General features: G+C 43.2%; 1 protein-coding gene across 1 annotated transcript in view; it reads left to right on the top strand.

Moving 5' to 3' along the window:
• OPN5 (opsin 5) overlaps positions 1 to 26,595 on the top strand; it is a 36,196-nt gene extending 9,601 nt beyond the window's left edge. The window contains exons 2-6 of the mRNA XM_048845673.2: positions 11,228 to 11,347; positions 13,244 to 13,414; positions 15,347 to 15,681; positions 22,039 to 22,268; positions 24,651 to 26,595. Coding sequence (XP_048701630.1) covers positions 11,228 to 11,347; positions 13,244 to 13,414; positions 15,347 to 15,681; positions 22,039 to 22,268; positions 24,651 to 24,714 — 920 coding nt within the window. The 3' untranslated portion in view covers positions 24,715 to 26,595. The remainder of the gene's footprint in view (positions 1 to 11,227; positions 11,348 to 13,243; positions 13,415 to 15,346; positions 15,682 to 22,038; positions 22,269 to 24,650) is intronic.
• Positions 26,596 to 27,286: the final 691 nt, after the last annotated feature.

A 27,286-nucleotide genomic window follows, 5' to 3' on the forward strand; every position in this document is an offset into this window, starting at 1 on the left:
GGGCTCCGGGGTGGGGCCGGGGATGAGGGATTTGGAGTACAGGAAGGGGCTCAGGGCTGGGGAAGTGTGTTGGGGTGCAGAAGGGTGTGAGGGGTGAAGGCTCCGGGCAGCACTTACCTCAGGTGACTCCCAGGAAGCATGTCCCTCTGGCTTCTATGTGGAGAGGCAGCCAGGGCATACTGCTTCTGCCCACAGGTGATGCGCCTGCAGCTCCCATTGGCTGCAGTTCCTGGCCAACAGGAGCTGTGGAGCCAGTGCTCAGGGTGGGGGTAGCGCGCAGAGCCTCAAGGCCACCCTTCCAGCTAGGAGCCAGAGGGACATGCCAGACACTTCCTGGGAGCTGCACAGAGCTGGGTAGGGAGCCTGCCAGTCCCATGCCAACCCGACTTTTAATGGTCCGGTCAGCAGTTCTGATTGAGCTGCCAGGGTCCCTTTTCAACTGGGTGTTCCAGTCAAAAAACCCTCGCTTCAGTGCCACCCCTCCCAGGATTCTCTGGGGCTTCTGCTCCAGACAGTTCCCAGATCTAGTCAGCTATGTTCCCTTCCTGGAGCAGTAGCCCCAGGGTTGCTTCTCTGAGTATCTATCCCTTTGCTCCAGGGAACCACCACAAGTGTTAGCTCCACTCTGGTGTGATGTCCTTTCCACAGGCACAGCCTGTCCCCATCACTCCCTTCCACCTCTCACTTCCTGCCCTCTGATGGCCCTTTATAGACCAAGATGTATCCCAGACCCCTTGTCTGGAGTAGGCTCACCAGTTACCCTGTGACAGTGTCAAATCGGGTGAATTTTGTGTCAAAAACAAACAAACCAAGTGTTCCAAAACAAAAAGTTGAAATATTTAATTGAAGATTTTGAAACGGAAACATTTTGACTTTTCATTTTGAAATTTACTTCAATTTTATTTTTAATAAAAAGGTTTATTTGTTTGTGTATGTGTGATATACATATAATTTTTGGGGTTCACCAAAATTTTTGCTTAGGGTCAACCCAAAATGAATATTTTTTCAGTATGGCCAGAGAACCCCCCAAAATCAGTTATTCACATATCTCTAGCTAGGGTCTTTTCCATTCCTCTCTTTCTTTTCTAGGTGATTGTGATGGATTTGGAGCTGCCCTGTGATAATTTATGAGTACTATATGTTGGCCTGTATAAGGGACCAGGGCGTAGGCAGTCTGGCCTAGCGATCACAGCTGGATTGGGGTCCACACATCGGGGCAGTAGTCAGTGAGGGGTTGGAGGAATCACTAGAAGAGTCAGGGTCATCGTCAGCCTGGGGTCAGGGACAGTACCAGGCTGGAATCAGATTCAGGCCAGAATTGGAGATCAGAGGTAGATCTGGGGTCCCAGCAAGCCTGAAAACCATATGATTGCCCAGACGACTTCCTGGGCCACCCTCCAGGGTGAAATAGGGCACTTGGCCAATCAACACTCCGCAGGATCCTTTGGGCAGTACTTCCTGTGGTGCCTACTCTCTCCACAGTGCTACCTGGCTACAGCACTGCATTACCTCCTGGTCGCGCTGTGGTTCCATCAGCTAGTCCATGCTCTGCAAACCTAGGGTCTAGTCTACGGGTCCTTACAGCCTGGTTATTGGGATGTTATTTAGCGTATGACTATATTGGTTAAAGTTAATAGGAATTTTTTCTGGATGCAGGCAGCAAGGAGAAGAATGGCTGAAGATAGCCTTCTATCAGCAAACACTTGAGTTGTTAAGGGATAATGGCAGAACTATTAGCTTTGATGACTCTCTCTCAGTCTCTGCCTTCAACTGGTTTAATGAGGAATGACCAAGGCCTGCCAAACGCAGGAGAGCAAAGGATTTGGGCAGACGGGTGTTAAAGAAGGGCAGCCAATCAGGGACAAAGAGGGTGGTGAGGTGGGACCAGACTCAGACCCAGATACAGGAGCCTGCTGGTGTTGTCTGCAGAAGTTAGGCTAGGGGGTCGTCTACATGGCAGGATAATGAGTTGTATGTGATGGGGGATCTGGTTTCTAAAGTGTACTAATCTGTTGTGCATTACTTGGTCCATGCAGACCCTGTAGTTGTGCACTAAAATTTCCCTACTGTGCTTTAACATAGAAAAATAGCATGATGTTACAGTATTCCTACAGGGTCTACTTGGACCAGTTAGTGCACTTTAGAAATCACACCCCCGTAGAGCGCACTACCTCACTGTATAGACAAACTTCATTATGGGATGGCTTTAGATAAGAGAGACACGCATGTAGACTGTTGTTTTAAAATCCTTTTTCTCTTATGCTTTGATCCTACTGCTAAATAAACAATACTTTTGTTTAAAAAGGCTGATTGGTCACCATATACCACTGGTCACTGGCTCCTGAAGGGAAGAATCGCAGGGGCCAGAATTCAGTCGGACCTGCAGGGTAAGAACAGTTAAGACACATTGTACTGTGGCCCAGGTCGTAGTCTGAGAGTGGAGGAATCGTGTGATTCTACCTTGAGGCAGGTAAGAGCACAGGGCCCAACCATGTGGACATGTACACAGAGAAACCAGAAAGGGGACAAAGATGGCTGCAGCTAGCCCTGTCACTGGAACAACTGTATTCTAAATTGCTACATTTTTTTTATGCTTTAATGTTCGCTACATTCTTTCAATAATTTTAAGCATTTGGTTGTGGTCACTTTAATTTTGACCACAATCTTTACGTTTTACCTTCCTTCAGCTGCTCAACTCAATATCAAAATGAATTAACATGATTTTTAATGCTCCTGGTATTACTAGTATTGGCTTCATGTACTACAGTTAGGTTCACAGCCCAGATCCTATTGATTTAAATGGGACTGTCAAGGTTCCTCCCCCACTCTGAACTCTAGGGTACAGATGTGGGGACCTGCATGAAAAACCTCCTAAGCTTATCTTTACCAGCTTAGGTCAAAACTTCCCCAAGGTACAAAATATTCCACCCGTTGTACTTGGACTGGCCGCTACCACCACCAAACTAATACTGGTTACTGGGGAAGAGCTGTTTGGACGCGTCCTTCCCCCCAAAATACTTCCCAAAACCTTGCACCCCACTTCCTGGACAAGGTTTGGTAAAAAGCCTCACCAATTTGCCTAGGTGACTACAGACCCAGACCCTTGGATCTTAAGAACAATGAAAAAGCATTCAGTTTTCTTACAAGAAGACTTTTAATAAAAATAGAAGTAAATAGAAATAAAGTAATCCCCCCTGTAAAATCAGGATGGTAGATATCTTACAGGGTAATTAGATTCAAAAACATAGAGAACCCCTCTAGGCAAAACCTTAAGTTACAAAAAAGATACACAGACAGAAATAGTTATTCTATTCAGCACAATGCTTTTCTCAGCCATTTAAAGAAATCATAATCTAACACATACCTAGCTAGATTACTTACTAAAAGTTCTAAGACTCCATTCCTGGTCTATCCCCGGTAAAGACCAGCATATAGACAGACCCACAGACCCTTTGTTTCTCTCCCTCCTCCCAGCTTTTGAAAGTATCTTGTCTCCTCATTGGTCATTTTGGTCAGGTGCCAGCGAGGTTACCTTTAGCTTCTTAACCCTTTACAGGTGAGAGGAGCTTTCCCCTGGCCAGGAGGGATTTCAAAGGGGTTTACCCTTCCCTTTATATTTATGACACGCCCCCCAAATCTCAGCTAGGGTGAAACACTGGCTGGGATTTCTTCCTGGAGCTCTAGGAAAAACAGAGTTAATAAGACACATGCATCTCTAAATATACTACCAAGTACATAAAGACTAACAATATTTTCCACATCTCAAGGACGATTTTAACCAGTTGATTCTGGGAAACTTTCACGGGAGAGTGCATCAGCCACTTTGTTAGAAGCTCCTGAGATGTGTTGGATGTCGAAATCAAAATCTTGGAGAGCTAAACTCCACCGAAGAAGTTTTTTGTTAGTTTCCTTGACGGTGTGAAGCCACTTCAGTGCAGCATGGTCGGTTTGCAGGTGGAAACGCCGTCCCCAAACATATGGGCGTAGCTTTTCCAGAGCGTAGACAATGACGTAACATTCTTTTTCAGTGACTGACCAGTTGCTTTCCCTCTCAGACAGTTTTTTGCTGAGAAACACTACAGGGTGGAATTCTTAATCAGGTCCTTTCTGCATTAAAACTGCTCCCACACCACGCTCGGACACATCTGTGGTTACTAGGAACGGTTTGTCAAAGTCTGGGGCCCTTAGTACAGGGTCAGACATGAGTGTCGCTTTAAGCTTGTTAAAGGCCTTCTGACACTTTTCGGTCCACTGAACAGCATTTGGCTGTTTCTTTTTGGTTAGGTCTGTCAGTGGGGCAGCGATTTGGCTGTAGTGCGGTACAAATCGTCTGTAATAACCGGCCAAGCCTAAGAAGGATTGAACCTGTTTCTTTGACTTTGGGACAGGCCACTTTTGGATAGCATCCACTTTGGCCTGTAGGGGGCTGATAGTTCCTTGACCCACCTGGTGTCCAAGGTAAGTCACTCTGTTTAGGCCTATTTGACACTTCTTAGCCTTAACGGTTAGTCCTGCTTCCCTTATGCGCTCAAGGACTTTTTGTAGATGTTCCAGGTGGTCTTCCCAGGAATCCGAAAATATGGCCACGTCGTCAAGGTAGGCGACTGCATATTCTCCTAATCCCGCTAGGAGACCATCTACAAGTCTTTGGAAAGTGGCGGGTGCATTTCGCAGCCCGAAAGGGAGTACATTAAATTCATACAGCCCGAGATGTGTGATGAAGGCTGACCTTTCCTTGGCAGATTCATCTAGCGGTACCTGCCAGTACCCCTTGGTTAAGTCCAAGGTAGAGATGAACTGGGCCCGTCCCAGTTTCTCTAATAGTTCATCTGTGCGTGGCATTGGATAGTTGTCTGGGCGAGTTACAGCATTTAGCTTACGGTAGTCCACACAAAAACGTATTTCCCCATCTGGTTTGGGAACTAGAACCACTGGAGATGCCCATGCACTTTCAGAGGGGCGGATTACACCCATCTGTAACATATCCTGGATCTCCCGTTCTATAGCTGTTTTAGCTTGAGGAGACACCCGGTAAGGTTGGACCCTAATTGGGTGAGCATTACCTGTGTCAATGGAGTGGTATGCCCGTTCAGTCAGTCCTGGGGTGGCTGAGAACGTTGGCGCGTAGCTAGTGCACAGCTCCTGGATCTGCTGTCGCTGCATACGCCCAAGGGTCATGGAGAGGTTCACCTCTTCCACACCACCACCACATTTCCCTTCGTAGTAGACACCTTCGGGCCACTCAGCATCGTCTCCTCCCTGGGCTGTAAACTGACAAACCTTTAATTCTCTGGAATAAAAGGGCTTTAGAGAATTAATATGGTACACCTTAGGCTTTCGGTTGGAGGTGGGGAATGCTATGAGATAATTAACAGCTCCCAGGTGCTCCTGGACCGTGAATGGCCCTTTCCATGATGCTTCCATTTTATGGGCCTGGAGCGCCTTTAAGACCATGACCTGGTCTCCTAGTTTGAAGGAACGCTCTCTGGCATGTTTATCATACTAGGCTTTTTGCTCTTTTTGAGCATCCTGTAAGTTTTCTCTAGCAAGGGCTAAAGAGGTTCGGAGGGTGTTTTGTAGGTTGGTTACGAAGTCCAGAATGTTAGTTCCTGGAGACGGTGTAAATCCCTCCCATTGCTGCTTTACCAACTGCAATGGCCCCTTAACCTCACGGCCATATACAAGTTCAAATGGGGAAAATCCTAAACTGGGATGTGGTACAGCTCTGTAGGCAAAGAGCAACTGCTGCAACACTAGGTCCCAATCATTGGAGTGCTCATTTACGAATTTACGTATCATAGCCCGCAAAGTTCCATTAAACTTCTCCACCATGCCATTTGTTTGATGGTGGTAAGGAGTGGCAACCAAATGATTTACCCTATGAGCTTCCCAAAGGTTTTTCATAGTTCTTGCCAGGAAATTAGTCCCTGCATCTGTGAGGATGTCGGAGGGCCAACCTACCCTGGCAAAAATGTCTGCTAGTGCCTGGCATACACTTTTAGCCCTGGTGTTGCTTAGAGCTACTGCTTCCGGCCATCGGATGGCAAAATCCATGAAAGTCAGTATGTACTGCTTTCCTCTGGCTGTCTTTTTCGGAAAAGGACCCAGAATATCCACAGCTACTCGCTGAAATGGAACTTCAATGATGGGGAGTGGCTGGAAAGGGGCTTTGACCTGGTCTTGGGGTTTTCCCACTCTTTGGCACACCTCACAAGACTGGACATAGGTAGAAACATCCTTGCCCATTCCCTCCCAGTGGAATGACCCCCCCAAACGGTCTTTGGTCCTGTTCACCCCAGCATGGCCACTAGGGTGATCATGGGCTAAGCTCAAGAGCTTGGCCCAGTATTTAGTTGGAACTACCAACTGTCTCTGAGGATGCCAGTCTTCCTGGTGTCCCCCAGAAAGAGTTTCCTTGTATAAAAGTCCTCTTTCTACAACAAACCTGGATCGATTAGAAGAGCTGAGAGGCGGTGGGTTGCTCCGTGCCGCCGTCCAAGCTCTCTGGAGGCTTTCATCTGCTTCCTGTTCGGTCTGGAACTGTTTCCTTGATGCTGGAGACATCAGTTCCTCATTGGATTGTGGACCTAGGCTTGGTCCCTCTGGAAGCGATATAGGGGATGGAGCTGTTTCTGTTGACTGTGAACCGCTCTCCGCTGGTGCACTATGTTGGGATTCAGGCTCCGGCTGAGCCTCTTGGGTCGGGTTATCGGCTGCTGCCAGTTCAGGGTCGGTGGGGCCCTCTGGTGTTGAGGTTGCAAGTATTGGATTCAGTGCTGACACTGGGTCTGGTGTTGGTTGTTCGGCTGGTTCCGGTTCTGGGACTGGTTCCGTCTGGGTCTCTGGAACTGGATCCACTACTGCTGTTGCAGACATTGGCCTGGGGTCTGGGTCCATCACCTCTGACCGGGTCCTGATAGAAGTTTTCGGAACAGAGCTAGGCCTCACGGCTTGTTTAGCCTGGCTGCGGGTGACCGTTCCCACCCTCTTGGCCTGTTTCACATGATTGGCCAAGTCTTCCCCCAACAGCATGGGGATGGGATAATCATCATAGACTGCAAAAGTCCACATTCCTGACCAGCCCTTGTACTGGACAGGCAACTTGGCTGTAGGCAAATTGAAAGAGTTGGACTTGAAGGGTTGAATCATCACTTGGATCTCTGGGTTGATTAAATTGGGGTCCACTAAGGAAGCATGGATAGCTGACACTTGTGCTCCAGTGTCCCTCCACGCGGTGACCTTCTTCCCGCCCACACTCATAGTTTCCCTCCGCTCCAAGGGTATCTGGGAGGTATCTGGGCCTGTGGACCTCTGGTGTGATTCCGGTGCAATGAACTGTAATCTGTTGGGGTTCTTGGGGCAGTTGGCCTTTACATGCCCCAGCTCGTTACATTTAAAACATCGTCCAGCTGACAGGTCACTGGGGCGAGGAGGGTTGCTGGAGAACGGGGTGGTGGGACGATAAGGGGTCTGGAGGGTTCTTTGGGAGGTAGGTGGGGCTTTGGGCGGCCCCCGGTAATAGGGTGTGGTCTGGGGTGGTCCCTTCTGGTCTCCGCTCCAACTGCGACCAGTTTTCTTCTTCTCTGCCACCTCCACCCATCTGGCTCCAATCTCTCCTGCCTCGATTACAGTTTTGGGTTTCCCATCTAGGATGTATCTTTCTATTTCCTCAGGAACACCCTCTAAGAATTGTTCCATTTGCATTAGGAAGGGCAAATTTACTGGAGATTCAACACTTGCTCCTGATATCCAGGCATCCCAATGTTTCACAATGTGGTAGGCATGTCGGGTAAATGACATGTCTGGTTTCCACCTTAGGGCTCTGAACCTCCGATGAGACTGCTCGGGTGTTATCCCCATTCTGACTCTCGCCTTGGATTTAAACAGTTCATACTTGTTCATGTGTTCTTTAGGCATTTCAGCTGCCACCTCAGCTAAGGGTCCACTGAGCTGCGGCCTCAGCTCTACCATGTATTGATCAGTAGAGATGTTGTACCCAAGGCAGGCCCTTTCGAAGTTTTCTAGGAAGGCCTCAGTATCATCGCCTGCCTTGTAGGTGGGGAACTTTCTGGGATGGGAAGTGGTACTTGGAGAAGGATTACTAGGGTTTGTTGGGATATTCTGCTGAGCCTTTATCTTCTCCATCTCCTCCACATACTTCCTCTCTTTTTCCTTCTCCTCCAGTTCTTTGTCCCTTGCTTCCATAGCTCTCCTGTGAGCAGCCGCTTGGTGTTGTTCTGCTTCTCTCGCTGCCTCCCTTTCTTGTTCTTTCTTCAGCCGCATGAGTTCTATCTGTCTTTCATGTTCCCTTTGTCTTTCCTCAGCCTGAAATTTGGCTAATTCGAGCTGTAGTTGAGCCGCGGATTTTGTCATTCTAACCTCTCTGTTTTTAACTAACTTTACACCCGAGGTTTAGAAATAAACAAACAAAACTTGGCTGTAAAATTTTGCTGTGCTGGAATAGAATACCTATTCTCTGATAGTGATTGTCAGCCTACAGAAAAAGACAATTCCCTTGTCTCTGCTCTGGGCCCAAATTAAAGCAATAAACCTCCAACTACTTGGAAACCTGCTTACCCAGCCCAAAGAAAAAGCAAATGGGTAGAACACACCCCCCCTATTTACTTTTAGGAAGAAAAAAAAAAACCTCTGGGTTGGAAGACTGTGAATTTCCCTGCAGGAGTTAAGTACCCTGCCTCCAGGCAAAGAAAACCTGCAATTCACAAAGATAATCCCCTTTTGTCTCTGCTTGGCCACAAAGCAGAGAAAAAACAAGCTGCTTTCAGTTTCAGCTGCTTTCTGGACTTCCTTTCCAAAGGGAAAAAAATCCTTTTTAAAATCTGTATTTCTAGTTCAAAAAATCTCAACTGGATCTCAAAATGATTTCAGGTTAATCCCATCACTATGCCACCATGTCAAGGTTCCTCCCCCATTCTGAACTCTAGGGTACAGATGTGGGGACCTGCATGAAAAACCTCCTAAGCTTATCTTTACCAGCTTAGGTCAAAACTTCCCCAAGGTACAAAATATTCCACCCGTTGTCCTTGGACTGGCCGCTACCACCACCAAACTAATACTGGTTACTGGGGAAGAGCTGTTTGGACGCGTCCTTCCCCCCAAAATACTTCCCAAAATTTCCTGGACAAGGTTTGGTAAAAAGCCTCACCAATTTGCCTAGGTGACTACAGACCCAGACCCTTGGATCTTAAGAACAATGAAAAAGCATTCAGTTTTCTTACAAGAAGACTTTTAATAAAAATAGAAGTAAATAGAAATCATAGAATCATAGAATATAAGGGTTGGAAGGGACCCCAGAAGGTCATCTAGTCCAACCCCCTGCTCGAAGCAGGACCAAATCCCAGTTAAATCATCCCAGCCAGGGCTTTGTCAAGCCTGACCTTAAAAACCTCTAAGGAAGGAGATTCTACCACCTCCCTAGGTAATAAATAAAGAAATCCCCCCTGTAAAATCAGGATGGTAGATATCTTGCAGGGTAATTAGATTCAAAAACATAGAGAACCCCTCTAGGCAAAACCTTAAGTTACAAAAAAGATACACAGACAGAAATAGTTATTCTATTCAGCACAATGCTTTTCTCAGCCATTTAAAGAAATCATAATCTAACACATACCTAGCTAGATTACTTACTAAAAGTTCTAAGACTCCATTCCTGGTCTATCCCCGGTAAAGACCAGCATATAGACAGACCCACAGACCCTTTGTTTCTCTCCCTCCTCCCAGCTTTTGAAAGTATCTTGTCTCCTCATTGGTCATTTTGGTCAGGTGCCAGCGAGGTTACCTTTAGCTTCTTAACCCTTTACAGGTGAGAGGAGCTTTCCCCTGGCCAGGAGGGATTTCAAAGGGGTTTACCCTTCCCTTTATATTTATGACAGGGACCATGATCAAGCTCCTTGTTACGTTTTTTTTTAATGAATGTCTGAAATGCATCTTTATGTTAAAAAAAAATGGAAAAAGGAAACCCAAAGCTGAAGCAGTGAGCACATGTTTTGGAACTAAATCCTCTGTGGAAATAGAAAATGAGCTGTAAAAGTGGAGCCGGAAGGTCTACTGCTGTGGATGATTGTGTACGGGGGGAAACGTGTTTTCATTTAAACTGCCTGTTAAGTCAATGTGGATTTATCCCTGGGGCTGGGCTTAAACGGTGTATAGCAATGCACTTTCACAGTACACCACTGGAGTTGTTTCAAATTGTATAACTCAGATGCCTTGTTACATCCTCTTATTAGTTGCTACCATGGTCCACAACGTTGCTTTTCTCTTTTAGGGGGAGGTACACTGGTTTTTCTCTAGTGGGAACTGTAGAGGGTCTGGGTAACCAGGAAAGGGAAATGGAGTCAGTAGGGCGATGGGAGGAGGACAGATGCTGTGATTCAGAACAGAGATGGGGTGTGGTGAGTTGCAGAGGGACAAGATTAAAAATAAAAAAATAAGGCCGGTTATACCATTTTTGCACTCACACTCATTTCTAACAAGTTTTTACGGGACATATACTGTACACCAGTGTTTGGCACATTTCATGCTGAATTTGTCCTGGTTGGGAATTTAATACAAGACAAGAGTGGCATCTGCTTATATCTAGCCTACATTTGGCTGGCTGAATGGGATTGCTGGTAGTGACATAGCAGTCAGCAGCCTCTGGTTTGATCACTTTTTGTCTTTTATAACTTTCGTATAGTACCCTGGCCATAAATCAAAGCTGCTTTTTGTTCTTAAATCACCCACAGTGGAGACAAGCAGTTCAAATGTTGCCTGGCATCCCCCAGAGGATGATTTTTCCTTTCACTACAATAGTTCTCAGAATGGGATTGGATTGAGTGCACTATAATCTCCAGGACTTTGTTTTGTCAAGATCTAATGATGGGACACTTCACTATTCCATAGCCTATTATCTCAGTTAGATGTTGCATCTAAATTCTCCCTTACCTAATTCCAACTTGTCACTCTTAATGCACTATCACACACAGTTCTTCAGTTTCCTCGATTTACAGCCTTCCATGTGATTGTTCCCTAATCCCACCCCCTTGGACTGTACTCATTTTTGTTACTCTGCTCTGAATTCCTTCTAGTTTGTTGACCTCTCTCTCTCTCTCTCTGGAACTGTGAAGCCCAGAATGAAAATAAAAACACTGTTGTGCCAAAGAATTGTGGGGAAGTGTTTCTCAGCACTTTTGTTTACATGCAGTTTATTTTGATATTTTTATTACAGGGGTTCTTTCAACTTTTGGGAATGGCTATGTTCTTTTTATGTCCTTGAAACGGAAAAAGAAGCTCAGACCCGCTGAGATAATGACTGTCAATTTAGCCGTGTGTGACTTGGGGATTTCAGGTAATTCAGTGTTTTATTTCTTCTTTTACATTTCCTCCCTTTTTATTTTTATTTCTTTTTTGGCCATGATATGTGAGGCCAAATTCTACCCGGTGTTGTGCAGATGGGACTCCCCTATGTGAAATAGGAAGCCAGGGGGTGCTTGTGATGGCGGAACTCAGCCCATCCTGTTTCCATTCCATTGTTTCTACATTAAAAAAAAAAAAAAAGGAAAGAGTACAACAGAGAAATTTTAGGGAGGAGCAAATCCCCTGGAAAGAGAATGAAAATGAAGAGAAATATGACCTATTCCAGCGGTCCTGAATCAGGCAAATGGCCCAGGCAGGTTCAAATCTCAGAAGCTCACATTGTACCATTTGGCATGATGAATACAAAACAGCCTTCATAACAGCTGAAGAACACTATATTTCAGTTTTACCAAATGTTATACCCAGGATATAAACACATACTGAACAAACCCCATAGAACGAGGGATGAGGAATGCTGAGGGCTTTGAGATCTTCAAATCTAATAGTTTTCTACCTAGTTACCCTTTTAAGAATGGGATGCCGCCCCTTTTCCTTCCTGTAAAAAGCCATGCTCTACTGTCTGTGTCAATTTGTAAAGAAGAAGCAACCCATGAAAAGATTCATATGCCCAACTCTCAACCTGAATATGTTCAGGGGTGAGAATAGACACCCTTTAGAAGACTGTGCAGCACTGTGGAGGTGCCTAGCTCTTGGTGATACTTTATTTTTTAATCTGATGCTTGTGCAAATCTCATTACACTCATGAGAGTTGTACACACCTGGGAGAAGAACTGTATACACCTTTTGAAAAAAATGGTTTGGACTGCAGGAGTGGGAGGAAATCCACCCGAAATCCACACCTGATATTCACCCAACTAACCACAGGGTGTCATCCGTGTGGTACAAATGATAGCTTAAAGGAACAGGTGGCTCCAAACTTCCTTAGATCCCAGTATCGTTATCTCTCATTTGTTAATACACCTTACAGAAAAGTCATTGTCATTATGCTTTTCAGGAAATGGCATGATTGGGTCTGAGAATCTGTACAAGATGATATTTTCTGGCTGAGTGATCAGCCTGTGGATATACAAATAAGTCTCTGCTGTGGGATTTGCTTGTTTCTAAGAGTGTTAGCATAAAAATGTCTGCTCTAGTGTCAAGATAACCCCCTTAGAATGCTACATTAGGTATTTTCCATCTCTAGCACTTAGAAATGCAGCAAATCAATTCTAGATAGGCAAGAAACAGCTCCAATCTCATACGTCAATTATGCCCTGTGAATCCAACTCATTTAATCGTGAAGTATCAGCTTGCTGGTGATGTTTGCAAACATGCATTCATTTCTGATGCCATCTACTGGATAGCGCATGCCTGTAGTGTGCAACTCACAGTATGTTAAGGATTGTGATTACAGCAAGCATTTTATGATCAGGACTTCTGGGTTCTATTCCCAGTTCTAGTCCCTGTTCCCAGACATAGAGTGTGATCCTTGACCAAATCAATCTCCCTATGCCTTTGTGTAAAAGGCCTATAATGAACATTGAGTGAATACTTTGCAACAAATAATTAATGTGATTAGTTCAGCCCTTTTCTGCTTATGTAATGCTGTGACTAGCACAGGGCAAAATTGTTTGGATGAATAGTTTATTTACTGAAAAATACAATTTTAATCAACCTGAAACTATTTGCAAATTTGACAAGTTTGACCTTACTCCTGGACAAAAGGCAATTACCTCACTCAACCCTATGTTTGAAGATGCCTATATTATCATTGATCTCCCCTCAGTGTCCTGTCTTCTGAATAAAGGTAGTTTTTTGTTTGTTTGTTTTAAAGATTATTTTGACAGCACCAACTTTTCCAATGACCCACTGTTTCCCCTCTTTGTAGTTGTAGGAAAACCATTTAGTATTATTTCCTTCTTCTCTCACCGATGGGTGTTTGGCTGGCTGGGCTGTCGTTGGTATGGATGGGCCGGCTTCTTCTTTGGCTGTGGGAGCCTTATCACCATGACAGCTGTCAGCCTGGATAGATACCTGAAAATTTGTCATTTAACTTACGGTAAGAAGGAAAATTTGCATTGAGTGACACTATGTAGCTATTTTCTCTCCCCATCCTCGCTGGAGACTTGTTTAGAAGCATTAAGCTGAACTGTATAAGAATCATGTTCCCTATTCCTAGGGTGACCATATTTCCCAAAAGGAAAATGGGGCATTGTGCGAGGCTGGCCCAAGCCGTCCCCACCCTTCCTCCTGGGGCTGGTCTGAGTTATCTCCTGAGCCCTGCCTGCCTGTCCCCTACCCCCCCCCCCCCCCCGCTGCATGGGGCTGGCATTGCTGATCCCCCTGCACATTCCTCTGCATTGCACCCCACTTTTTTGACAAAAGTGGGCATTTGTCCTGTTTACTCTTGCCAATTGATCAAGTTAGCAAGAGCAAATGCCCACTTTTGCCAAAAAAGTTAGGATGGCCAGGACAGGGCTTAAAAAAGGGTCCTGTCCTGGCTAAAAAAGGATGTATGGTCACCCTACCTATCCCTCAGAACAGTGGGAAAGTTCCTAAAGGTCAGGTTAGGCCCAAACTGTAATTTAGTTTACAAAATCTAGTGTCAGAGGAAATGCTTTCATGCGCTTTTAAAAATTTCCGTTATTAAACAATTTTTTGCTGTGTTTGAAACCCAAACACTGCAGCACTGAAGGTGCCTAAGCAAAAGTGAACAGGGGTAGGAACAAAACTGACGACTTTGATTGATCTATTTTCATAGTCCAAGTAAAAATTATAATAAGAGAAATGAAGAAATAATATGAACAGTAATGAGTAAATTAGTAAATTTAGATTTTTATAATTATTTTAGTTGTAATAATCCATGGTACTGAGAGTAGTAACTGAGAAACATAGATAGAAAAGGACCATTATGATCATCTGCTTTGGCCCCTCTATATCATAGGCCATAACATTTCACCAAGTAGTTTCTACATCAAGCCTATAACTTCTAGTTGAGCTAGAATGTATCTTTTATCAGAGGGTTAGCCATCTGTATCCGCAAAAACGAGGAGTTCGGAGGCACCTTAAAGATGAACAGATTTATTAGGGCATCAATTATTGGGAGTGTACCACATAATTAGGACATCAATTATTGGGAGTGTACCACATACACCCTGAGTAAATTGGCCTTCAACACTGGTTCTCCACTTGTAAGGTAACTCCCTCTCTTCATGGGTCAATATATATTTATGCCTGTTTCTGTAATTTTCACTCCATGCATCTGAAGAAGTGGGTTCTTTACCCACGAAAGCTTATGCTCAAATAAATCTGTTAGTCTTTAAGGTGCCACCGGACTCCTCGTTGTTTTTTTTTAACATATCTTTTGGGAATACAACCAGTCTTGATTTAAAGACTTCCGGGCATGTCTGCACTGCATCTGGGAGTGTGCCCTCTCAGCCCAGGCAGACAGATTTGCACTAGCTTTGCTTGAGCTTGCATGTTAAAAATAGCAGTGTGGACATTGCTACAAAGGTGTGGCTTGGGCTAGCTGCCTAAATCCAATCCTGCCCAACCCCCTGGGTCTGAGCCCGGGTGGCTAGCCCAAGCCACTGTTGTCATGCTGCAACATCCGCGCTCTGCGTAGGCTAGCATGAGTCTGTATACTTGGGAGGCATGCTCCCAGATGCAGTGTAGACATACCCCAAGTGTTGTAGAATCCATGACATCCCTAAGTACATTGTTCCAATGGTTAGCTAACCTCTCTGTAAAAAAAATTACATATCTTATTTCCAGTCTGAATTTGTCTAGTTTCAATTTCTAGCCATTGCATCTTTCTATCCCTTTCTCTGCTAAACCAAGAAAGGTTCACAAAAATGATAGTGACAAATGCAACAAAGAGTTGGTTTGCAGTAAATGGTCTGACCAGCTCTTAATTGCAGGTGTAGAATTTCAAGTTGTTTTTAGCCAAATATATATAATCTGACATTATAATTGTTGAATTATCTTCCAGGAACCTGGCTTAAGAGACATCATGCCTTTATCTGCCTGGCAATAATTTGGGCCTATGCTACATTCTGGGCTACTGTGCCATTTGCTGGTTTGGGGAACTATGCTCCTGAGCCATTTGGAACCTCGTGCACTCTGGATTGGTGGCTGGCTCAAGGTTCAGTGGCTGGACAGGCATTTATTCTGAATATTCTTTTCTTCTGCCTCTTGCTCCCAACTGCAGTGATTGTGTTTTCCTATGTTAAAATCATTGCAAAAGTCAAGTCTTCTGCCAAAGAAGTTGCTCATTATGACACCAGGATTCAAAACAGCCATGTACTGGAAATTAAATTGACCAAGGTAGGTAAGAGACATTTTTATCAAACTCTGTCAGACCGTAAAACCAGGTGGGAAGAACCCATAGATTCTATAATTGGTACTGAATATTTGTGAAGCTCTAATGTGTCAAAGCAAAAGATTGTGGTGGCCTGCGATGTTAGTTGCAGCCCTTATTCTTGCTGTATCTGCAAGGCACAGCTGAAGGAAGGGGAGGATGGAGTTGTGACTAAGGCACTTAGAATGAGACCCTGGAGATGGGTCCAGTCTGAAGCTGTGTAACCTTGGATCAATCGTTTGATCTGTGCCTCAGTTTCCCCATCCATAAAATGGGGATAATAATACTTCCCTACATCACAGGTGTGGTCATGAAGATAAATTTAAAAATGTTTTTGAGGCACTCAGGTATCACTGTGAAGGGGGTCATAAAATAGATGAAAAGCGTGGTGAAATAAAACTATGGACAATTTGTATTCTTCTATCAAAGAAGATACACATACAAGAAAATGTGGTGATCATGTGGATTTCTTTATGATTAAAGATTCACAATGAATTTTTTATAAAAATTAAAGTCCAGACAAAATGCCAAGATGGCCTCTGTTTTCACAAATTTTGGTTACCCCGGCCTTATTTTTGCAGTTCTTTTTTTAAGAAACCCTCCAAGAACCTTGGGAATATAGTAGTGTGTTCCCCATCCGACTGTACCCTTTTTCTGTTTGGCAAACATGTTAGCCACAAGCTTGGCTGACACTGGAGGATTGAACTGGGAACCTCCAGCGCTAAAAGCATCAGTCTCTAGAGCGTGAGACAAAGAGCCAAAGTTTCCAGAAACAGAATCACATCTTCTGTGGCTCGGGTATGGGGGTGGGAGGAAACTTGTAACACACTGACTAGTAGGATACACATTTATTTTCTTTCCATGTTTGGAAATGAACTGAAATTAACAAGTGGTTGCAATGCATATAATAGATTTATAGATTCACAGAGTCTAAGGCAAGAAGGGGCCATTATAATCACCTAGTCTGACCTTCTGTATCACACAGGCCAAAGAACTTCCCCAAAATAATTCCTAGAACAGATGTTTTAGAAAAACATCCAATCTTGATTTAAAAATGGTCAGTGATGGAGAATCCACCGCGACCCTTGGGAAATTGTTCCAGGCATTAATTACCCTCACCGTTAAAAATGCATGCCTTATTTCCAGCTGAATTTATCTACCTTCATCTTTCAGATGTTGGATTGTGTTATATCTTTCTCTGCTAGGCTGAAGAGTTCATTATTAAATATTTGTCCCCCCTGTAGATACTTACAGACTGTAATCAAGTCACCCCTTATCCTTCTTTTGGTTAAGCTAAATAGATTGAGCTCCTTGAATCTATCCCTATACGGCTTGTTTTCCAAACCCTTAATCATTCATACAGCTCTTCTCTGAATCCTCTCCAGTTTATTAACATCCTTCTTGAATTGTAGACACCAGAACTGGACACAGTATTCCACTCACAGTTGCACCAATGCCAAATATAGAGGTAAAATAACATATCTACTCATACGCGAGATTCCCCTGTTTATGCATTACAGACTTGCATTAGCGCTTTTGGCCACAACAACACACTAGGAGCTCATGTTTAGAGCCCAGCAAATCTGCAGATAACCGCTTTATATCCACAGATATTCACATCCATGGATGCAGATGTGGATATCCACGGACCATTTTTATGGACGGTGGATGGATGCGGATCCAAATTTTATATCGAAAGCTTTGCAAACCTGCAGCTATCCGCTTTATATCCACCAGTACCCGTGGATCATTTTTGCGGATCATGGATTCGATGTGGATACAAATTTTGCATCTGCTCAGGGCTCTACTCATGTTCAGCTGATTATCCACCATGATCCTCACATCTGTTTCAGAGTCACTGCTTCCCAGGATAGAATCTCATATCTTGTAAGTATGGCCTACATTCTTTGTTCCTACATGTATACATTTACATTTAGCTGTATTAAAACACATACTGTTTACCAAGAGATCCAGATTGCTCTCAATCAGTGACCTGTCCTCTTCATTATTTACCACTTCACCAATTTTTTTTTCATCTGAAACTTTATCAATGATGGTTTTATGTTTTTTTCTAGGTCGTTGATTAAAATGTTAAATAGTGTAGGGCTAAAACCTGATCCCTGTGGATGCCACTAGAAACACATTCACTTGATGATCATTCCCCATTTACATAATTACATTTTCAGATCTATCAGTTGTTTTCCACAAACCCATGCTGATTTACATTAATTACATTACCCTCCTTTAATTCTTTATTAACTGAGTCCCATATCAATCACTCTATTATCTTGCCCTGGACTGATGTCAGGCTGACAGGCCTATAATTTCCTGAGTCATCCCATTTACGTTAGCTTTCTTCCAGTCTTCTGGAACTTCCCTAATGCTCCAAGACTTACTGTAAATCAACATTAACAGTACAGCAAACTCCTCAGTCAGCTATTTTAAAACTATTGGATGTGGTTATCTGGACCTGCTGATTTAAAAATGTCTAACTTTTGTAGCTTCTGTTTAATATCCTCCAGAGATACTAGTGGAATGGAAAGAGTGTTATCATCACCATATGATGAGACTATATAATCTGTTTTCCTCCAAATACAAAATAGAAACATTTATTGAACACTTCTGCCTTTTTTGCATTACTATTGATAATTCTACCGTTTCCATCTAGTAACAGGCCAATGCTATTGTCAAGATTCTTTTTATTCCTAATATATTTTAAAAATTCCTTCTAATAAACATGTTTCTACATAGTATACAAAGCCAAAACATCATTGGGAATTCAGACTATGTCAAGATTCCTTCGCCACTCTGAACTCTAGGGTACAGATGTGGGGACCTGCATGAAAAACCCCCTAAGCTTATTTTTACCAGCTTAGGTTAAAACTTGCCCAAGGTACAAACTATTTTACCTTTTGTCTCTGGACTTTATTGCTGCCACCACCAAGCGTCTCACAAATATAACAGGGAAAGAGCCCGCTTGGAAATGTCTTTCCCTCCAAAATCCCCCCAAGCCCTACACCCCCTTTCCTGGGGAAGGCTTGATAAAAAATCCTCACCAATTTGCATAGGTGAACACAGACCCAAACCCTTGGATCTTAAGAACAATGAAAAAATAATCAGGTTCTTAAAAGAAGAATTGTAATTGAAGAAAAAAGTAAAAGAATCACCTCTGTAAAATCAGGATGGTAAATACTTTACAGGGTAATCTGATTCAAAATATAGAGAATCCCTCTAGGCAAAACCTTAAGTTACAAAAAGACACAAAAACAGGAATATACATTCCATTCAGCACAACTTATTTTATCAGCTATTTAAACAAAACAGAATCTAACGCATATCTAATTAGATTGCTCACTGATTTTTTACAGGAGTTCTGACTTGCATTCCTGCTCTGGTCCCAGAAAAAGACAACACACAGACAGAGAGAACCCTTTGTTTCCCCCCTTCCCCCAGCTTTGAAAGTATCTTGTCTCCTCATTGGTCATTTTGATCAGGTGCCAGTGAGGTTGTCTTAGCTTCTTAACCCTTTACAGGTGAAAGGGTTTTTCCTCTGGCCAGGAGGGATTTAAAGTGTTTACCCTTCCCTTTATATTTATGACAGACCACCTGCAGCATAATCAGTCAGGCTAATACAGCCATGGAAATAGTTTTGGTTAGTTAGCTGCTGCTGCCTTGACAGTAGAAAGAACCCCAAATTCTGGTGGCCTTATTTTCAGAGATACCGAGTACCTACAGTGCTGCTTTCACAATCATATTTTGCACTTCTATAGCCCCTTCTGTGCAAAGATCTTGATTCTAAATCTGGAACATTTTGATCCAATATTAAAGAAATATGAAATCAGCTGTTATGAGATTTCTGCCATCTGGAAGGGCAGATGTTCATGTGCAATTTCTGTCAGATCTGAATCAGTACACTGGAAGCCATGTCCCATCCAGTTCCAGATCCTAACTGGAACCCAAAATGTTGGGGCAGGTTTGGGTCTGGGGAGTGAAATCCCATAATCCACCTTCAAAATTTCAAAGGGGGTTGAATTTGAGTTTCCCTTTTTGGCTCATGAATGTTAGACGGCGCAAAAAAAAAAGGGGGGGGGGGAGGTTTACAATCTTTATGTAATTTACTTCTTCAAGAATATTGAAATCACATCCACTAAGAATATCAACACATGGAACAGAGGTTGAGAATAACACAATGTCTGAAAGGCTTTAGCTGGCTTGAGAACAGAGCATTCACTGAAGATATGTATTGTAATCCTACTAATTACTTCTCCCAAATGACTGTTCATGTACTATTATCTATTAGGATGCTGTGCAATACCCTATGAATTATGGTAGTGCTGTCAAACATGGACTTCAGTATACAATATCATGTGCTGCAATATGGAACCTGTATCATATTGCATATAGGTGTGGACACACTTGTTCAGGTAAAATAAGTGACTCAAAACTTTAGCTCAATTAGAATATTTTTTGACTTTTGAACAAACTGTATGTAGATCTTCTTTTCCTGACTTCTTATGAAAATCTTTTATGATTTAATAGGAATGTAACTAATGAGGTTCTGCAGAAATTAAATAGGATTCTACAGAAATTATTCCTACAACATCAGAATTTAACAGAGAATGAGATCCCTGCTATGAGCTGGTTAAAAAAAAAATCTGTAGAAGTGTTAAATTCTCAGCAGTGTCATTTTGGAATGTACCAGTGAAATACAATAGTTATGGTTATGCCTACAGGTCTGTCAATGCATGTGTTTGGCAAGTGACAAGTGCACATTCAGTTTCTCACCAGTTCACCCTCCAAAGTAATCAGATTGTCTGCATTTTCTCAGTGAAAGATGGGAAGGATTCTTATTAGCTGCCTGGGCACAGGGAGGAGGTGAGGCTGACTTAGGACTCTAACCCTCCTATTACAACCAACCCTCCACCATGACCTATTGCAAGCTGCTCCCAGGGTGCTGGTGATGCCGTCACACAACATCAGTACTGCCTGCAAGGGAGGAAGAATCCTTATGTTGACTCCGGCTGCTGCCATCTGTTTTCCTCTCTCTAGTCCTTTGTCCTCACTGCACTGACTGGCAAGTCAGGGAGAGGAGAACGCTATAGCTCCTCCAATGCACACAACACTTGGATAGCAACCTAGTGTTCTTTCTGAAACATTAACAGGAAATATTTCAACCCAGTCCTGGAAAGCTCTCTAGAGTCCTTGGTCTTACAAGGTTTGTAGTGTGATTGCAGAGGGGTTCAAATGAGTGGTAGGAAGAATGGCCTTGAGCTTTCACCATAAGGCTGGGCTCCAGGAGACCAGGATTCTGTTCATGTCTTTGCCACTGATTTGCTCATTTGCCGATTTGGCAAGTCACTTAGGTCAAAATTTTCAGACTTGGGTGTACAGAGTTGGGCACCTAAATCCCTTTTTAGGCCTTTCAATAAGTAATTTTATATTGACAGGTGCTGAGCACTAGCCAGCTCCCATTGACTTCAAGCCTTACACACCCCAGTTTGAAATTTTGGGGCTCAGTCTCGCTTGACCTCGGTTTGCCATTTATGAAGTAGAGACAAAATAATACTTACTACTTCTCAGGGGTGTTGTGAGGCTCAGTGAATGTGTATTTGGAAAGCAGTTGAGGGAAAGAGGCTGTAAAAGTAAAAAGTATTTCAGATAAGCACCAAATCTGTGGCTTAAGCAGCACAAATTTTTAAATGATCCCAGATCACTTTAATGTTATCTAGGACTTTGACATTTCAAATAATTTCTCTTGGTGTTAAATTCCCAAGAACAAGGTGACTTTTGTTTTTATAAAGGATATATATATATATTATTATAATATTATAATATATATAATAATATAATATATAAAAGATATATAAATATAAATATCCCTTTTTTAAACATCATCCCCTCTTTGTTCTCTCTGTGTATATATATGTATATATATATATATATATATATATATATATATATAGTAAATACTCATTTAATTTAACTTCAAAGAATCATATTTCACTGGCTTTTTGTTCAGTTTCTTCACTTTTGGTCTGGCCTAATGACCTCAAGGAAAGATTTGGGCCAACGGAATCCCTATTTGTTCTATAAATGTCAAGCAAAAGTACAGCTGGAGATAGATAAGGAAAAGTGAAATGAATTACAGCATTGGTGCATACTGCAGACCTTATCTGACATGGGGGTCATTTTTCCTTTCTGTTGCATGCACCCTTGCATTGCCTGCAACACTGGGAAAGATGAGTACTGTGCAGTGCAGTGCATCAATAAAAGACCATTCAATTAGGTAACTGATTTCTCTCCTTTCTTTTTATTTTCACAAGGTGGCAATGTTGATCTGTGCAGGATTTCTAATTGCCTGGATTCCATATGCCGTGGTATCCGTATGGTCAGCTTTTGGACAGCCAGATTCAGTGCCCATTCAAGTTTCAGTCATCCCAACCTTGCTTGCAAAATCGGCAGCTATGTACAACCCAATTATTTACCAGGTCATTGATTGTAAATTTTCCTGTTGCCGCTCATTGCAGAAGAAGAGCTCCTTGAAGAAATCCAGGTAAATTTTGGAAAAAAGTGGGCAGCCCAAAAACATTTTGATTTCTGGATACTCATTTCCTTACTCTAAAATCTTTACAGAGCCTAAGCATTGCAATCCTGCAATACAGAAATGGTCCATCTGGCCTAGTTTCTTTTTTTCACATAGTGGCCAGTGCTGGACACTACACAGGAAGGTTTCACCACTCCCCTACTAATACACTTAGCTGTACCACATCTGTAGTATAAAATAAGGGACAATTTCTTCTTGGGTGTAACTGGTGATCAGCTTATCATCTGAAGCACAGAAATAGTTTGTGTAGGTCCTGATTCAAAAAGCATGGAAATGAATGGAAAGATCCCCGTTCACTTCAATGGGCTTTGAATCAGACACATACTCTTACCATCCTAGCTAATGTAAGCACTCAACCCCGAAAGGAACTGATTCCCAGTGAAGTCAGTGGGAGCAGCGTGTGCTCAGCACCTTCCAGGATCGATCCCTAAATGCAGGTGTTAGTCACAGAAGTGCTGAATTAAAAAAAGAATCTTTCTAAGCTATTTGCTTTAGTGATATAATTGAGGCAAAACCAGCCCTTACAAGCCTGCAGTGTCCTGGGGATGCATAGGGCGTATCCAGGGCAGAATTTGGCCTCTTAGCTGTATGGGATGCTAAAGTGTTGGCACCATCTGTGCATTTTATTTTCTTTATTGACAAAGAATATCAATTTGTTGTTCATCACCAAACCTGTGGAGAATGGTGTTGAGGGCCTAGCAATGCTGGGAGATTTAAGCATCAGCATTTCAGATTCCAACAGCATCCTCTGGTGCGGAAGTACAAAATAGAATTTTTCACAGAATTATAGAATTACAGACCAGATCCTATTCATCACCCATTCCCTTACCAATTACAGAACTGCACCCTATAGTGCATTTTCCTGCCTGTTGTCCAGCCTAAGTTTAAATATCCCAAGCTTCCACAGCTTCCTTTGTCCCCCCAGCCCCGGAGCACCTGGCAGGCGGGCGGCGCGAACACCGGCTCCAGCCGCCCGGAGTCCTGGCTGCAGACCTCCCCCACTAGCACCAGTCCAGAGCAAGGGCACCAGAGCGTGTGTGTGGGGGGGGGGCTCTGCCCGAGGTGGCGGCAAAGGCAGCCCCCTGCCCTTGTCCCAGGCCCCCGCCCAGAGTAGGTGGAGGGACCCAGGATCCCCACAGCTGCCCGCACAGCTCTTTCTGACCCAGCTCCAGCTGAGGGGAGCATCGGAGCTGCAGCCTGGCCATGATTAGAGCCAGGCAGGCAGCTGTGGGAAGCCATGGCGGCAGATCCACTACCTGCCCGCGGTGCGGGGGGCCCGAGCAGTCCCCACCCCCTGGGCTCCCCGCCTACCCGGGGCAGATGGAGAGTCCGCAACTTCGCAGCTCCTTTCAGCCACCTGCGTGGCTCTTACCGTGGCCAGGCTGCAGCTCTGAGGCCCCCCCATCTGGCCAGACCTGGGCCAGGGAGAGCCACGTGGGCAGTTGTGGGGAGCCAGCGTGGAGTTTCAGACCCTTGTCTTGCCCCAGGCGGCCGGGGAGCCCAGGGGGTGGGGACACGGGTTGGGGGCTGCTCTCAGCCCCCTACCCCACACCTCAGGCAGGTGGAGGGTCCGCTGCAGCTCCCTATAGCTGACCGTGCTCCATGCTGGCCTGGCTGGGGGTTGGGGTCTCGGGCAGGGGGGAGAGCGAGGAGAGAAAGAGGGTGGGGTCTGCCCTGGCAAAAAGTGGATGGGCCAGGTCCATCCACTTTCAAAAAGTGGGAGGGCTATGGCCCCCTGACCTGTTCCAGTGGTGGGAAGCAGGAGGGGACTTGGGGGCAGAGTGTGGGTGAGACCATGCAGGCAGTTTGGATAGGCTGAGCCTTCTCCTGTCTTTGATACCCGCTGCCCATGAGTCAGGGTGTGGTTTTTACACCCCTGACCTACACAGCTATCCCGATATAACTTTTCCGTGGAGACCAGGCCTTAGAATGCATCCCTAGTCTACAACTGTCTTTACATTTTACGTGGAAACAAGAACCATCTTATCAACCAGAATTAATGGAGGTTGTCTCCCTCTGCCACAGTACCACTCCGCTATAACCCCCCAGGCTAGTCCATATATTGGTTTTGGCCCTTTCATGTGGAAGGGCTCGGGGAGTGTAAGGACTGAGTGTGTGTCTAGCTTTTGTGCTGGGGTTCCACATGGGAGGGAGGTTTTTTACAGTCTCTCCCAGCTTTTACACCTGCGGAAGGGCTGCTCTAGCCTTAGTGAGGACTTGAGAATTTCTGTATGTTTGGTGATGAATAAGATGATCTGCAGGAATGGAACCTTAATCATTTATAAAGCCAGGTTATTTCAGGCAATATGACTATATTTTTCCTTCCTGTAGGCTGTATACGATATCTGGAAATAGAGAGCCAACAGAAATGAACGAAACCCACCTGGAGTTGTGACAGCAGATGGACAGGTGTATGGAAACATGCTGACAATCATTTTCTTCTCAACTTCTTCCTTTGCAAATTAGTTAAAATACAGTGGCAGATTTATTTTGGTATTTCTTTTCCCCTCTAACCTACATACCATGTGATTTTTCACCCTATCTGGAGTATCAACATTAGAGCTGGGCAAATAGAAGAAGAAAATATAGAGAATATTCATTTCAATTAAAACTATGAATTCACATTGGCCGGATTCATAACCCTTTTTATTTATTTTCTGTGCACATTCATATGAATGACTCTTTTTCTTCATGGAAAGTGAGGGTCTCATGAGTACCCATGCTATGCATTTGTAAGGCTATCTTGAAATCGCTTGATTTCCCTCTTCCTGTTTATCAACTTTATCCAATCCAAGGAACAGAATCCTTGAAGGAAAGGCAACATTTAAGAGAGAAGTTCAGCTAATAGCCTGTTTGAGATGAGTTGTTACACCCAGACTATAGAAGACGTGGTGCTTTTATCATATTGTCATTCCACAGCTGCACTATAAACAGTTCTTACTGTATCGGTTGATTTTCAGACAAGGGACTGAAAAGTGTATGTTGTAGATCCTGGGCTGGGTACAAGGGAAAATACAATTTCCCCTTTTAAAATAGCTAAGTAAGGAAATGAGTTGAGGAAGTTCTGGAAGAGCCTTGTGGTAGGCTTTTCTAGGGAACCTGGGATTCCTCTCCGCCTTCCCCCCCCGAATAATTTCAGTATGACCAACACTACATTTTGCACAGTGCAACCTACTGACAGCCAAATCCAGAAAGTGGGCTTCCATTTGGCAATGAAACGATTCTGCAGCTCTTAATCAGTCCTTACTCATGTCCATGGATGTTTAGCCTAACTAAGGACTGACTGCGACCTGCAGATTGTGGCCCTACAAATAGAGATTTGTTATATCAGAGTTCATGATAGTGGTAAGAGTTACCAGCATTCTGACCAAATTCCAACAAGGTTGGTTTCATGGTTCCTGCCTAAATTTCTCCTTCAATTTCAAACTTTTCTTCTTCACTTCTTGCCCTGAACAATTAGCTAAATAGCTGTTGTGTCACCCCAGAGGTGGCTGCATTTTGGTGATAGATGAAGCATGTGTTCAAGTGCAGTCCTAGATAGAGATGTTTTCCTGATTCAGGGCCTGAAGCATTAAGTGTATAATACTCTAATTTAAATACCGGTAACTTATGTAAACCCTAATAAGGCCTTGTAGCTCTCATCCAATTAATAGATTTTAAGGCAAGATGGAACTATTAGATTATCTATTCTATTACAGGCCATGGTATTTCACCTATTTACCCCTGCACTGAGCACAACAATTTGTGTTGGACTAAAGCACATCTTCCAGAAAGACATCCAGTCTTGATCTGAAGATGATAAGAGATGGAGAATCCACCACTTCCCTTTCTTGCTTGTTCCAATGGTTGATCATGCTCACCTTTAAAAATAAAATTCATATTTCACAAGGACAGTGTATGAAAATCTTATAAAACTTCCTCATAAGATCCACACTTGTGATTGTTGTAATCTGGGCTGGGATCCAAATACTTGAGTCAAATTACTGAAAAAATAAAAGCAAGTCAGTATGAATGAGTGTGAAATATGACTCTGAAAGACCTTTTTATGATATTTTCAGTAATTCAGTGTCTTAGCTATGTTAAGGAACTTCTTGGTTTTATGCATAAATATTAACACAAATGCTGAATAAATATTATAAATAATATTATACATTTACATATCTCATTAGATGCCTTATATGCACACTCAGATTAAACTGTCCTAATTCAAAGTGATGTCAGGTAAAGTCATAAAAACTTAAACTTGCTTCCAATGCCTCCTGGATAAAGAAAATTATTGAATCTAGCACTGCTGTCTATTTCAAGGTTACAGTTCAGCTTGCAGATGGTAAAGTCACACAGACCATATGGATGTGAAGACTTTTTGATTAGCTTGTTATGTAGACATAGACAATGGAGAAAATGGAACCCCAACATAAAGTTGTAAGTACTTCCCGTACAGATTTCAAAGGCTACTGAAAGCTCATCTTGGAAGGATTAGCTTTTTATCCGTAAACGTCGATTTCACCATATCCACATAAACCAACGAAAAAAATGTTTCCATAGATGACATTTACAGATAGGCAAAGTAAGAAAATTGTTGTTTGAGAATTTATTAGTGTTTGATTTAAGGATATTGACTTTGTATATTTTGACATGTGATGCTGACAATTTGTGTTTTAACAGTTATAACTTTAACTTTTTTAATCTCGATATGTATTGTTAAACAATTCCTATCTGATCCCTGTACTTCCTGGCCCTTCCCCTAATTTCCCACAATGGTGAACATTTAAATTGATAAAAATAGAAAAAAATGCTTAAAACCCATAATTTTGTATATCTGTAAAAATGTAAAATGATAAAAGGCTTAACAATAAACACCAATATTATATGTCAAAATTATAAAAAAATAAAAATTGAATTCTGCCAAGGTTTCTGATGTAGCAAGAGATACCAGGGCTGGCAGAAGATTAAACAGAAACTTTTAT

This window comes from Caretta caretta, chromosome 3 (genome assembly GCF_965140235.1).
Source record: "Caretta caretta isolate rCarCar2 chromosome 3, rCarCar1.hap1, whole genome shotgun sequence".
Classification (NCBI taxonomy): Eukaryota; Metazoa; Chordata; order Testudines; family Cheloniidae; genus Caretta; species Caretta caretta.